We start from the raw sequence: 13840 nt of genomic DNA, 5'->3' as shown, positions 1-13840 counted from the left end.
GATAACAGGCTGGTATGTAACCTGAAAGGCAAGGGACAAAGGGCTTCACCGAACGTAGCGAGGGCTGTGTGGGCAGGACCCTCTGATAGGAGCTGGTCAGTGGATGCAGCGGTGTGGGCCACACAGGGCAGATGAGGGGCTCAGTCCCACTCCTCCTCCTTCACCCAAACTTCTGTTGGGCTCCCCCGAAGCTGAACCTAGTTAGAATCCAGGGGCCTTCTCTTTTCCCCCTCCTGAACAATTCAGGCCTTAGGTTTTAAGTAATGCAGGCCTCTGAGCCACGAGGTGGTGGAGGGGGCCCACGATGACCCAGAGAACAATCCCAGGACCTGTGGGGGAGGCAGGTGTCCACGTGGAGGGAGGCCTGGAAGTGGCTGTAGAAACAGCATGGTGAGGACGGCGCCTGTATGAGGAGTGGCCGATGTGAGTGTCAGAAGTCAAGTGGGAAGGGAAGGCTGCCCACTGCGGCCTGGGGGTGAGAGCCCGTGTGCAAGAAAGAGACCATCCACAAGGGCAGGTGCGGTGACCAGGGGGGAAGACTGGCTACCTACAAGGGGACTCATCAAATGTTTAGTATATTAAGGTTCCTCACTGTCAGTCTAAGGCAGCTTTGAAGAGGGAGAACACTGGGGTGAACCATGAGATACAGAGATAATCAATAAACATGGAGATAAACTGTGTTGTATTTCTATCGTGACTAGGCTCACGCCCTTTTTTTTTCTATAAGGTATTCTTTGTTTTCAAGACACAGATGTAAGAAGGTGTTCATGCACCATACATGAGCACACACATGTTTGTGTATTCACTAGAGGCCCGGTGCACCGGTGGCATGCCTCAGCCTGGCCTATGCCCTCTTACAACCTGGGACCCCTGGGGGGGATGCTGGACTGCTGGTTTCGGCCCGACTCCCACAGGGGCCGGCCTGTCTTGCCCAGTCCCTATCAGGGCCGATTAGGGCCTGGGAGGGACAGCGGGAGGGCTCCAGGGTGTGTCTGGCCCATCTCGATCCATGCACTGGGCCAGTTTCGGCCTGATCCCTGCAGGCCAGGGTGACGAATCTGTGCACCAGGCCTCTAGTATGCATATAAGATCTTTGGCTAATCTCTTCTTGCCCTTTCACCTTCCCACTTCCCTCTGAGATTCATCAGTCTATTCCATGTTTCCATGCCTGTGCGTTGAGCGTCTGCCCCCTGGTGGTCAGTGTGTATCATCGCTACTGGTCAAATGGTCATACAGTCACTTAGGCTTTTATATATACTAGTATAGATATTCTATCCAGATGTCCTAGCTCTGTCTTAGAAATACATCCAGATATTTCATCACTCTGTCTTAGATCTGGGAACAGCAACACCCTAACAGTGAAGAGCACATGTTTTGGGAAATCTTGATTTTTAAATACCATCCTCTACTAAAGGGAACATGGCCCCTCAGACAAGCGGTACATTCCAGGGCTGGGGCACATAAAATGCAGATGAGACTGGAACTGCCTGACGACCTTCAAAGTGATAAAGTGCTCAAAGAACCATGTCGGAAAACATAGGAGCCCCTTGAACAGGCTCCCAGTGACCAAATGCGGGACAGTCAAGCACAAGAACCTACTGAGAAAACAGGAAACAGTGAAACCATACAGGTATAAATAAGTGAATACACGGAGAGTCTAAAGAAGAGCAGTATATTCACACAGTTTAAAAGAAACTTCTCGTAAAATATGATTTAATTACCACAGGGAAGCAGTAACTTTACACTGGAGGAGCGCGGCAGATACACTTTCATCAAATGATCAAGTGAGCATCATCAGTATTGAGACAAATCAAAATCGTGTGCCACTTAAGAGCTACAAGGAGAAGAATACAGCATCATTTATCACGTTCCTCCCCCAAATACTTCATGTGAATCTAATCACAGGGAAATATCACACACACTTCCAAAGTGTCAAAATCATGAAAGTCTAGGGAACGACTGAAGAAGGGTTCCAGAATGAAGGCGATAAGGAGACATGACAACTAAATGCAATGACAGATTCTGAACTGGATCTTGTTGCTAAAAAATGACATGACTGGGACAACTGGCTAAACTTAAATAGAGTCGAAGAATCCCATGGTAATAACGATCACTGTTAAATGTCTGATTGTGATTGCTTGGATTGTGCATATGTAAGAGAATATCCTTGTTTGTGGAAAATACAACCTTCGGGTCACAATATACTGGGAGGGGGGACAGGATGGGTCATCAGGATGGAAATTTATTCTCTATATATCTTTAAATTTTCTGAAAGTTTATGATTAGTTCAAAAATTACAAAAAACAAAAAAACCTAGGAGGCATAGGTCCTCCTGGTGCAGCAGTCCATGCTTGAGTTAGCCTCCCAGAGCCAAGCAGAGTGAAGAAGGCTGAGGACGGAGTTAAAGGAACAAAGGAAAGACATCATCTTCTCCCTCAATGACCTCCTAAAGTCCATTTGCCACTGTGGCCTGCATGTGACTCCACATGGAATATTTCTCCCGGATTTGTATTTTCTATCTTTTCCCTGGCTCCTTCCCATACTCTTTCTTACATTCTCTCACAAATATATGTATTCATCTGGGATGACAATGATGTCTCTCAGCCTCCTCACATCCCACAGCTGACACTGCTATCCATGTAGATTTTATCACTCACTGAATTTTATTCAGTCCCCAAACCTGAACATATAATCGTTTCTGGACATTTCACATAGTACAGCGGTTCTCAACCTGTGGGTCGTGATCCCTTTGGCGGTCGAACGACCCTTTCACAGGGGTCGCCTAAGACCATCCTGCAGATCAGATATTTACATTATGATTCATAACAGTAGCAACATTACAGTGATGAAGTAGCAACGAAAATAATTTTATGGTTGGGTCACAACATGAGGAACTGTATTTAAAGGGCCAGAAGGTTGAGAAGCACTGATATAGTAGAAGCATTTCAACCCAACATGTTAAAACTCAACTCAACACCTATTCCCGCCCCTACAGTAAGCACTGTTAACTGACTAGCAAGCTTCTCCCCATCCCACCCCCATGACATATCCTTCTAATAGAACCTCTTAAAAGCCAGATTTCTGAAGTATATCTGACCTCTACCACAGTGCACCATTTTACCTCTAAGGTTCAAGAGTGGGCCTGCATGCTTTAAACCACTGTGCATAGTCCATTGTCTTGGCTAGCATCATTGTTTTAGAAGTGATCATGTGACCCAAGTAGTACCTTTAGTGTGAATCCCAGGTCTTCTTTGAAATACTGAAATAGAAGTACTTTCTTCATGAATATGAACTGAGAGGCAAGTACCCGTTTTGATTTTTTGATTCAGGTTTAGAATAGTGCCAACAAGAAGGGAGACGATTTTAAAATTAATTCGCTAATAATAATTAAATGGGTCCTTAATAAATACTGAAACCAGGACCAACAACCAGAAGCCCACTCGAACCTCTCGTTTCTAATTACCTGAGCCAATAAATCCCCTTTATATTTCAATCAGTTGGAGTTTGATTTTCTGTTCCTTGCAGCATAATGTATGGAGCGTAAAATGAAGTGTGACAATGTTATAAAACAACTAGGAGTAAATAAAAAATGTAAACTAAGATAAAAATACCTTCTTAAAAAGAAAGGAAAGTACAAATATAGGAAAACAAAATACCAGACAGGCTAGCTTAATGACAGTTGGCATTGACAGGAGAAATGGGAAGCCTGGCTTGTATTCTGAAGATGCCATAATGCAATGAACCTGGCTTTATGTGGTCCAGGGGAGGAGGCCAGGGAGGATGGCGCTAGGGGAGAAATCAGGCAGAAACCTGGGGAAATCAAAGGCAGGAAACAAGAAAGCTGGGAATCTCAGATGTTGTAAAAAATATGCGAAGACAGCTTTCATACCAGTGAAATTCTCAGGTATTCCACATAATTAGAGTGCCTTCCATTGGTTCAAATAGTAAATCTATGCAATCAGATTCCCATTCCCGTGCCTTTTCTAGGGATCGGATTCTGTCCCAGAAAAGAGTGGAGCCCATTCCCATTGGCATATTTATAAACGAAACTGAAACATCAGCAGTTTGGTAGCAGGAGCGAGGGTTTTGCTCATCTTGAGACAGAGACAGAAGAGCTCTAAATTCCTTGGTACCAAATGCTGATAGGATCACAGAGCCCTTCTGTCTTCCCAAGTCACCCGAGAGAAAATCTCCACTGCCTTCTAGACCTTTCACAACCCCATCTCCCAGGCAATCTCTCATGTCTTCCTATTCATCTGGGTTGGAAATATGCCTGGAATTCAGTCCTTTCTGTTCACTTTCAAGGCCAAAAGCCCAAGGTCAGACCCTTATCTCTGTTTTCAACTACTACAATGGTCTCTAAACCAGTATCCCTGAGCTTTAACTTTCTGCCTGTCCCATCCATCATTCACAGGACGACTGGCTCTTAAGAGAAAATGAAGACTGCATTTTATTCATCTTTTAGGATCTTCTTCCCCTCCTTTCTGTCCAGGCACTAAAATATTTGTATACATTATTCCACGCATGCCATTTCTCATTTGCAAAATCTCTGATGGTACCCATTCCTTTGAGAAAGAGTTTCAAGAGCGTAGTCTGCAACCAGGTCGTCAAGGTGGTCAACCAACAACCCATCAGCACAGCGTCCACCTCTTCCCCCTCATCCAGGCACAATGAACTGCTGGATCTCCTGGTACTCAGGTCGTTGTAAGTGGCACCCTCCTCCTCTGTAAGAGTCACTGTCCCTTGATTCTACTGATGAAATACCTATTAGTGCTTCGAGGTTCCATTATCCTTTCCACCATGAAATCATCTCCAGGACTACTTTCAGACTGAAGTTCTCTATCCTCTGGACACTCAGAGGATGTTCTTTATTCTTCCATTTTGGCGTTTATATTACTTTCCCGTGTCTTATGCTAAATTTGGTGTAGATCCACCCAGTTTTTAAGACTTAGTTCCTAGTTATGAGCAAAGTGTATATTGTACAGCATTTTAACACAGGCTGTCTTTCTTCTCTGTTATTCCTCTGGGACAGTGGATCTCAATCTTCCTAATGCTGCGACCCTTTAATACAGTTCCTCATGTTGTGGTGACCCCCAACCATAAAATTATTTTCGTTGCTACTTCATAACTGTAATTTTGCTACTGTTATGAATCGTAATGTAAATATCAGATATGCAGGATCTATTTTCATTGTTACAAATTGAACATAATTAAAGCATAGTGATTAATCACAAAAACAATATGTATTTATATATGTGTTTTCCGATGGTCTTAGGGGACCCCTGTGAAAGGGTTGTTCGACCCCCAAAGGGGTCACAACCCACAGGTTGAGAACCGCTGCTCTAGAAGATTCATTCTTGTATCCTCTGTATTTCGCAATGTATACGAAGCACATAATACATGCTCAATAGATATTTCTTGAATAAATAATTTCCTGGTGAACTAACTGTTATTTGTGGACAGGTATTGTGCCTTGCTTGTCTATATTTCTCACAACGACTAGAAAAAGCTGAGTAACAGAAACTGCTGAGGCTGGCCTCCTGGCTTACTGAGCTATTTGACTAAACCTAGGACAACTTGTCATTTCTCTATTCTGAAAAGATGTACTGACTATCCTTTATATGCCAAATCTTATTCTAGGAGTTGGAGACCAAATTGCCAACAAGATAAACCACACAGATGTTGAAGTGGAGGAAATAATGTGTAACTAAAAAAATCAGTCCCCACCACCACAAAAAAAGTATTTTTTTCCCTTAATTCCTGCATTCAATTCTCAATCACACAAGCTTGAAATCTAAGAGTCATCAGTAGCTTCTCCCTATATCTTACTGCAACTGCTACTTGACAAAATGTAAAATTGCTCCCACTGGGTGATGATGAAGATAATGATGACATTATCCTCCTCCTCGATTTCAATGTTATTTTCCAAATTCAAGCCCTCATTTTGCCTTTTTGAAACAACTAAAATTGCTTTCTAACCACTTTTTCCACCCTCATGCCTCCCATCTCTAACATTCCTTTTTAGTACTGCCAGAGTAAGTTTCTTAAAGAGCAACAATATTGTACATTTTAGCTCTGCTCAAAAGCCCTCTATGGCTTTGCACTGCAAACACAGGGAGAACACTTTCCAAGACCTCTTAGCCTTTATACGCACGAATCGCCTGAAATCAACTTCTAGTTTGTCTCCCAGATTCATTGGCACAGTTCCACCTAAAATCCAGTCTCCCACAAAGTTAGCTCTTGATTTTGTATCTGAACCTTTCACCTTCTGTCATTTATTTTCAAATTCTGCCCATATTTCTCGGCCCAATCTTAAATCTGTTTCTGATTCTTTCCTTCTGCATATGAAAGCTCAATATACTTTCTGCCTTTCCCTAAAGCTTATCTGTTTCTATCTCATATTTTGATTATTTAGAAATATAGCTGATGTATCCAACCCGAGTGTATGTAATCATTGATTTCATAAATATTAAACAATTTTTATAGAATGAAGGCAAACTTCCAAACACAAATCTTCCCAAAATGAAAATAGTATTTTTCCAGATATGAACAATAATCTCTACCAAAGAGATCTATAAGAATGACAGAAAACTAGATGGCTCAACAAATTTTAAGTATGTATGAAAGGAGATAAGTTAGTAGAAACAGAATCAAATAAAAAGCTAAAAAAATTATTCACAGTAATGCGAAAATACTGAATCAATCTCGCCCATATCAGTCTATGGAGGTACCTATCATTTTGAGATACGAATTCATTTTGAGATACAAATTCATAAATATGCACACACTATGGCCATCAACTGGAAACAATATACAGTGTCAAAATTTATTGAAATAAGAATCACAAGGAAATTTCCTATTTACCATTTAATAATTTTTGTGAGATTTAATAAAAGCTTATGTGATGAATTTGTTGGCCTCTTCTAAGGAAACAGCTTTAGAAGATGACTGATGTCTGCTATTGTGGGTCTATCTTTGCATTTCCTTATTTTAGAGGCCTTTCAAAATCCTCAACTACACTTAAAGCATTTCCAGTTGTACTAAAAGAAAGATAAAAGGTGATTATTTATAGGCAATCGTATTCATGATGATAGACTCTCAGAAGGCAACTGCAAACATAAATTTTAAATGCTTTTTGGAAAGAGTTGAGAATAAAAACATTTACATAATTGCTTAGAAGCCCTGGCTTTTTATTGCTGCACTTCACTATTCCCTCCGGGCAGGGAGCAGCTACTTCAACGATGTGTTTGATGGTGGAATGTTTGATTTCTTTGCTTTCCCTTCCCATGGTGGGTAGGTCTATTGTTTTCACATTATTGCAATATGCTGTATCTTACAATTGGGATTGGTTCACTCCTGATAATAAAAAATGGCTTTGTTTTGGCAGATGAAACAAATACACCAATGCTAGCGGTAAGCATGTAAATTACATAAATACACTGTAACATTACAAAAACGGTCCATCCACCTATCAGTCATCTTTGAGAACAGACTTGCCACTTTATAAATACAACTAGTGACTCATATCAAGTGTCTAAACTTCCACTTACCTGCCGATCCACTTCTGGGAGCAAAAGCAGGAGGTACTGTTGAAAATGCTGAGGTAAGGAAGCAAACGTATGTTTATTGATTAATGCCCTCAAGTTAGTGTTGACAAGAATAGATCCTGGCGTTTCTATGTCAATGTCCTCAGCTTTGGTCCATTTCAAGTGTCCTGTGATAAAGAGCAAGAGGCATGAGTTTACTACGGACTGGAAACATCATGCACGTGTATACACAAATATATGTATACATGGATCACATATGTGTACACATATAGATTCATGAATATATTTAATTCTACCCCTTTTAAAAATGGTATTTCAGAAGGAAATCTCAAAGCTTCTTTGTGTTCCTATTTGCCTAAGTTGTCTTTAATTTTCATCACGCATACTTCACTCAATGCATCCATATTTTTGTCTCAAAGGAGCACCAGTTCTAGATAAAGAAGTATTTTATGTTCTTCTAATTCACCAGAATTTAAAAAAATTGGGGAGCATAAGTGGCAGCAAGTACAATATTTGTACATCCTATAATACACAGAATGAATTATAATAGCGCTGGGAATTTAATAGAGATACGGGTAACACCAATAGCTCTGTGGTCCCCATGTGTCAGGTAGAGCACCAAGCACTGGATTATTTCAGAAGACTCATCCAGGGTATTTTGAGAGCAATAATGTATAAAGCAATCCTTTATAAAAATATCAGCTGCATGGTCTGCAAAGCCAGTATGCTTTGAAGGATAATTCTACAACGCAAGGCGCACTGGCCTCCAACAGGAGGCCATATATAGAGGTCACAACTGGAAATACTGGCACAAGAAAGTAACCTACCATGAGGGGCAGTCAGCTGATGCATCAAACAGAAGAATTTCCACTCTTGGCTACTTGAGTTAAGAGAACCATTTGAATGTGATATTAATGGAGTGTATTTTCAATCATTTGTTGATAAATTACAGCTTATGAGCTATAGCCAGTCCAACTCTTTAGATTCCCTAGGTCTACCTCTGCATTACAATTCAGAGTTGAATAGTTGTGATGGAAATCACATGACCTTCAAAGCCTACTGCATTGCCTCTCTATCCTCTGATAGAAAAATTGCTGGCCTTTGTTTTAAACAATTAGAGACAAAAGAAGGAATAAAAACCATTATATAAAAACAGGACACTATGATAAAAAAAATAGACACATTTGAAATATGACCATATAAAATTAAAATGTCGAAGAAAATTAGTTCTTTAAAAATTTTAAAAAATTCAGTGAACACAGCAGAAGAAAGAATACACACACACACACACACACACACACACACACACACATTAGGTGTGCGCCTAAATGTCCATCCAACCGGTAGCTATGATGTGCACTGACCACCAGGGGGCAGACGCTCAACACAGGAGCTGCCATGATGCACACTGGCCATTTAAAAAGAAATGGCACCGCAGAGCTGGCACCTACAAAGCAACTTTCGGCTTCCCCCAAGCGGGACACAGGCCCTGTCACCACCCGGAGCGACACTCCACCGAATCGCAGCTGATGCTGCCAAGACCCCATGAGGCAAAATGTGGCCCACAGCCCAGCCCAGCCCGGAAACCATCGCTGGGGGCACCGGTTAATGACGTCACATAGCAACGTTGCTTCCTCTCCCTAGCGACTAGCCTCCTTGGAGTTTCTTCAGCCCAGGAACACGGCTTGCTTTATGGCCAGGTGCAAACATTTTACACTTTAACCAAATGTCTGTGAAGCGTTTTCCCATGCCTCATCTCATTTGATCCTCACAGAAGTCCTGAAGTAGTAGGAGGCTGGGTAGAATCCTATTTTCTTTTCATTAGCTGGAAAATGGAGATTTAGAAAGCTTAGAAACTTGACCCGACTGAAAAGAAGTAAGAAATGGTAGACCTTAAAAATGACTTCAGGTTTTCTCACTGTGCAGAATATAGTCAAACACTGCTGCAGCTAAATATTTTACCCTTTGTTCTCCCTGCGTGATCTACAATAATAATCTGCTTCGTGTTGATATTTACTGCTGTGTTGGTGACAATTCCTTGAAAGAGAAGTTGGGGTGCTTCACTGGGCTGGAAAAAGTTTAGCTAAATCAGAAAGCAGGTCTAATTAAGCAAATTTATCTATCTATCTATCTATCTATCTATCTACACACACACACACACACACACACACACACACACACACATAAAGCTCTTGCTGGCATCAATCACATGCATGTTTCAATCTGTAATTGTTGATCGTGAATTTGGTTGACACTTCTATTATAGAGAAAGGGTGAGTAGCAATGTTAAAATATTTCTTCTAATTAATTTCCTTTCAATGTGCATGGATCTGCGCACTGGGCCTCTAGTTATTAAATAAAATACAGAGTTGGTGAAATATCTAGAATGCAGCACATAAGATGATGAGTAAAAAAACACGATAGAGAACGAAATACAGGGAATGGAATAAGTAGTCTGAGTGCATATCTATGAGTTTCAGAACAAAAGCACACAGCAGGTGGCAGAAAAGCAATAGTTGAAGAGCTAATGGCTGAAATCTTTAGAATTGGAAAAAATGATGAGTCCTCAGATAAAGCAAGACTCCAACTCTGAAGGACAAATATCCATGTGATATGTTGAAATCACGAAGCATCAAAAAAAAGAGAATATCTTAAACAGTTTTGAACAAAAATAGATTACCTCAAAAGGGATGACAATAAGACTGAAACCTTATCCTTAACAGATGACAGTGAAATATCAAAGGGCCAAGAGAAAATAAGTGTCAATCTAGAATTTCATTGAAAACAGTCTCTCAAAATGGCAATGACACAAGAACATTTTCAGTATCCAAAATGGAAACTAACCCTTAAAGAATTGTGCTAAAATAACCAGTAAATGTTCTTAACAAATAAATTAATTTGAAGAAAGAATGAGCAAGTAGCAAAAGCAATGTGTCAACTAAAGGACTAACAGAAACAAGTCCAAATATACTTAATGGTGAAAAAAAATACTAGTAACTAATGAGTGTTAAAACAAGTGGAAATACAATAGTGGAGAATCATCGCAAGGGGATGGGAAGGTGTGATTGGACTGAGAATACTGTAAAACTCTGGCATGTTTTGGGAACAGGAGAGAAACAAGCTAGTTCTTGACTTTGTTAAAACTCTATAGGTAGCCACTGGGGGTCAGGGGGAGGACTCATAACTTCAAAATAAATGCATGGGAGGAAAACTCAATCAATCAAATGGAAGGTATAAAAGGAGGAGAACTTTTAAAGAAATAATTCACTGGGAAATATATTGACCTTAAGCCTGCATCTATTTAAATAGGATAGCATTCAAAATCTAAAATTGAGAGACTTGAAAAGAGAAACTGGAATTACACAATGCTAGAGGGAACTCTTAAGATATTTGATCGGAAATTGCAATATCAGACTAAAAACTTGTCTTAAGAATACAGAGGACATCAGCAACTTAATAATCCATCTTGTACCGATGAATTTAACCTAGGGCGCTGCACGGAGCCCTTCAGAGAAAGCAATGTTTTTGTCAGCACTCCAGGGACAGTAAGAAAACAAACATAAACAAAACCAAAAAACTGACCAGTGAGTCTCAACAAATACTAGAGAATAATATAAAACCTCATCTTTCTTTTCACAAAGAAATATAAGTAGGTATCAATAACACGAACACAGCAACTGTTCAGTCCTCATATACCCATCATTATTTGCACATTCAAAAACACATTTCTAAATATTTCATAAGTTAAAGGGAAAAATTGCAACAAAAATTACAAAATATTTTGATTCTGAATGATAATGTTAAAATTTGTAAACTGAAGCTCAATAGGTTTTAAAGGCAAATTGTATATATTAGAGAGTGGAAAAAATATTGAAAATTCACTTGTTAAAGGTACACATCAAGAAGTTAATACATGAACCCAGGAATAAAAACTTGAGAAAGAAAAATACGAAAAATTTAAAAATTAAGATAGGCATTCATGAAATTTAAAAAAGGACAAATAATTTTTCTTTTATTAGACTAATAAAATAGGCATACCTCTAGAGAGAGATAGCATCAATGAACATGAATAGGAATGAAAGGTAGGCACGTAGTTTGAGATATATTATAGGTTTACAAGGCAAAAGTAGTTATATATAGATTTTAAAAAGCACAAGTGATACTACGACTTTAACCAGTATCTTTGAAGACAAACTGTTATGTTTATAAACTTTCACATTTAACTTAAAAGTAGAAAACCTGAATGAATTTATAAAATCTTTTAAAAAATGGATAAATAGGCAACCCCCCAGCCTACATGCGCACAAAGCACTTATCAGAAATAGCTCTGAAGATGAATTTTACCAGGACACCAAGAAACTTTCCCATTACTTCATATTATACAGGTCTCAGTGACTAGGCAATGCAAGGAAGTACTTTAGTTCACTTTATGAAGTTCATATAACCTTTATTCCAAAGTAAGGATAAAGACAGAAAGAGAGAAAATTTCTTGGCCAATCTCACTTATAAACAGAAAAAGTACAAAAGTTGTATCTATCTTTTAAAAATCTAAAGCAAATCTCGCAAACTCCTAATGTTTGTTGAGTCATGGTGTGGATGTGTACATGTTTGCTTCATTAGCTTCTGTATTTTTCTCTATGTTTGAAGTACTTGACAATTAAAACAAAAAGGCCCCGGGGAGAGAATAGGGAAGAATCTGCTTACCTTTATCAGAGGCAAAGGTAAAACCTAGAGGCAGAAATGTTGAAAATATAGGGAAGGCATTTGCTTAGTTGTTTTTTATGGCCTGGAGATTCTCAATATGAAGGAACTGGGGTCGCTTACCAACAGTAATTCTGATTGGGAGGGGCCATTGGAGAAGAGAGAAAACGGAAACACTTTTGAAATACATGTTATGAGCCATGTGAGAAGTATGGATTACGCTGCTGGTTACTATTTAGTTTGCTTCAAAATCATCAAGAATATCAGAGGGAAAAAGATCCAGAGAGGTACGTGGTCTTTTATGGCAACACCAAAAGACCTGTTTCAAAGATGTCCATTTAAGCAAAAGCATGTTTCATAATTTTGGAACAAAAACAGAACAGATGAAACTCTTGCTAAATTTGCTGCCACAGAGAATGTTTAATTCCTTTTTAATTCTCCTCACGCACTTACTCCTAACTGGCTTAAGGACAATCCAATTATATCTGATTGCCCTAGCTTGTTAAAGCTGGTACCTCGTCTCCCTACAGTATCCAGAGGAAGGAAAGATGCAGTCATTTTAGTGTCTAATTCCTGACACTAGAGAGTGTCAAGTACTTGAGGGCCATGGGAGGAGGAAGAAGCCACAGTGAGAATCTCTGCTATAGGAGCACCAGGATGATTCCAAGGTAAAAACCATGGGCCTGTGTCCAAACAGGGCCAGGGCAAGTCTCTGTTATGTTGACCAAAGGGACTTGGAAGAGCACCAGTCTCAGGAGCGGCTGCAGACGTCGGTGCTCCCATGGATCAGTGGGTAGAACGCTGGCGGAAACACTCAGACTCCCAGAAGGGACCCACACAGGATTTACACACAAAACACAAACCCCAAGACACACCGTTGACATGGGGGCAGGAGCACACGCCAGAGCAGACCAGAGCGCGTGGGACCAGAGGAAAATACAGAAGGAGTTTAGAACGAAAAGAGCGCTTCATTGCCTCATAGGAACCGAGAGGAAGGTTCTGAAAGAGCTCGGAGAAGAAACACAGAAGCTTTCCAAGAGTGAAGTCTAAGGGGTACACATGTATCTGAGGTCAAAATCACACCTTCTATGACGAGGATCCGCATAGCCTTCACACATGAAAAACCATGTAGAGAGTCTACCAGGGAGCACTGAATCCATTGAAATATAGTACCGGGGTCATGAACTATGGGAATGCTGACTGCAGAACAGAATATAAATGTTAACAACGATGTATAAGAAAATAATAAAACTAACCAAGACATGGAGGTAGGAGGGGCTACGCATGTAATTATTTCCCTGTCCTTTACAATATACTGTCCAACGTTAAATGAATACTTAAAAAAGATAATTACTCCTCTTCCAGTTTTTTCATTTATTGAATACCTTTGGAGAGACCTTTTAGCAATAAATAGATCTCGTGGCAATGGTTAGCAATACTCTTCTAAAATTTTACTTCTGTTCTTTTTTAGTAGGCAGCCTGGGCTTACTTAAATTTTATACTTTTAATTTAAATGGCATAATACAGTTTCTCAGTGGTGACCTCTAGCTAGACTTACACATGAAGAGATGTCAAGTCTGTTTATAAAACAC

The 13840-nt window shown here is 39.9% G+C and overlaps 1 protein-coding gene across 1 annotated transcript in view; it reads right to left on the bottom strand.

The window, feature by feature from the left end:
- The window catches only part of ASXL3 (ASXL transcriptional regulator 3), a 103973-nt gene that overhangs the window by 49694 nt on the left and 40439 nt on the right, over nt 1–13840 (bottom strand). Inside the window, exon 7 of the mRNA XM_036322652.1 lies at nt 7551–7714. Coding sequence (XP_036178545.1) covers nt 7551–7714 — 164 coding nt within the window. The remainder of the gene's footprint in view (nt 1–7550; nt 7715–13840) is intronic.

This window comes from Myotis myotis, unplaced genomic scaffold, assembly GCF_014108235.1.
Source record: "Myotis myotis isolate mMyoMyo1 unplaced genomic scaffold, mMyoMyo1.p scaffold_m19_p_9, whole genome shotgun sequence".
NCBI classification, from domain to species: Eukaryota; Metazoa; Chordata; class Mammalia; order Chiroptera; family Vespertilionidae; genus Myotis; species Myotis myotis.
Note: the sequence above shows the minus strand (reverse complement) of the source record. Positions and strands in the feature narration are given on the sequence as shown.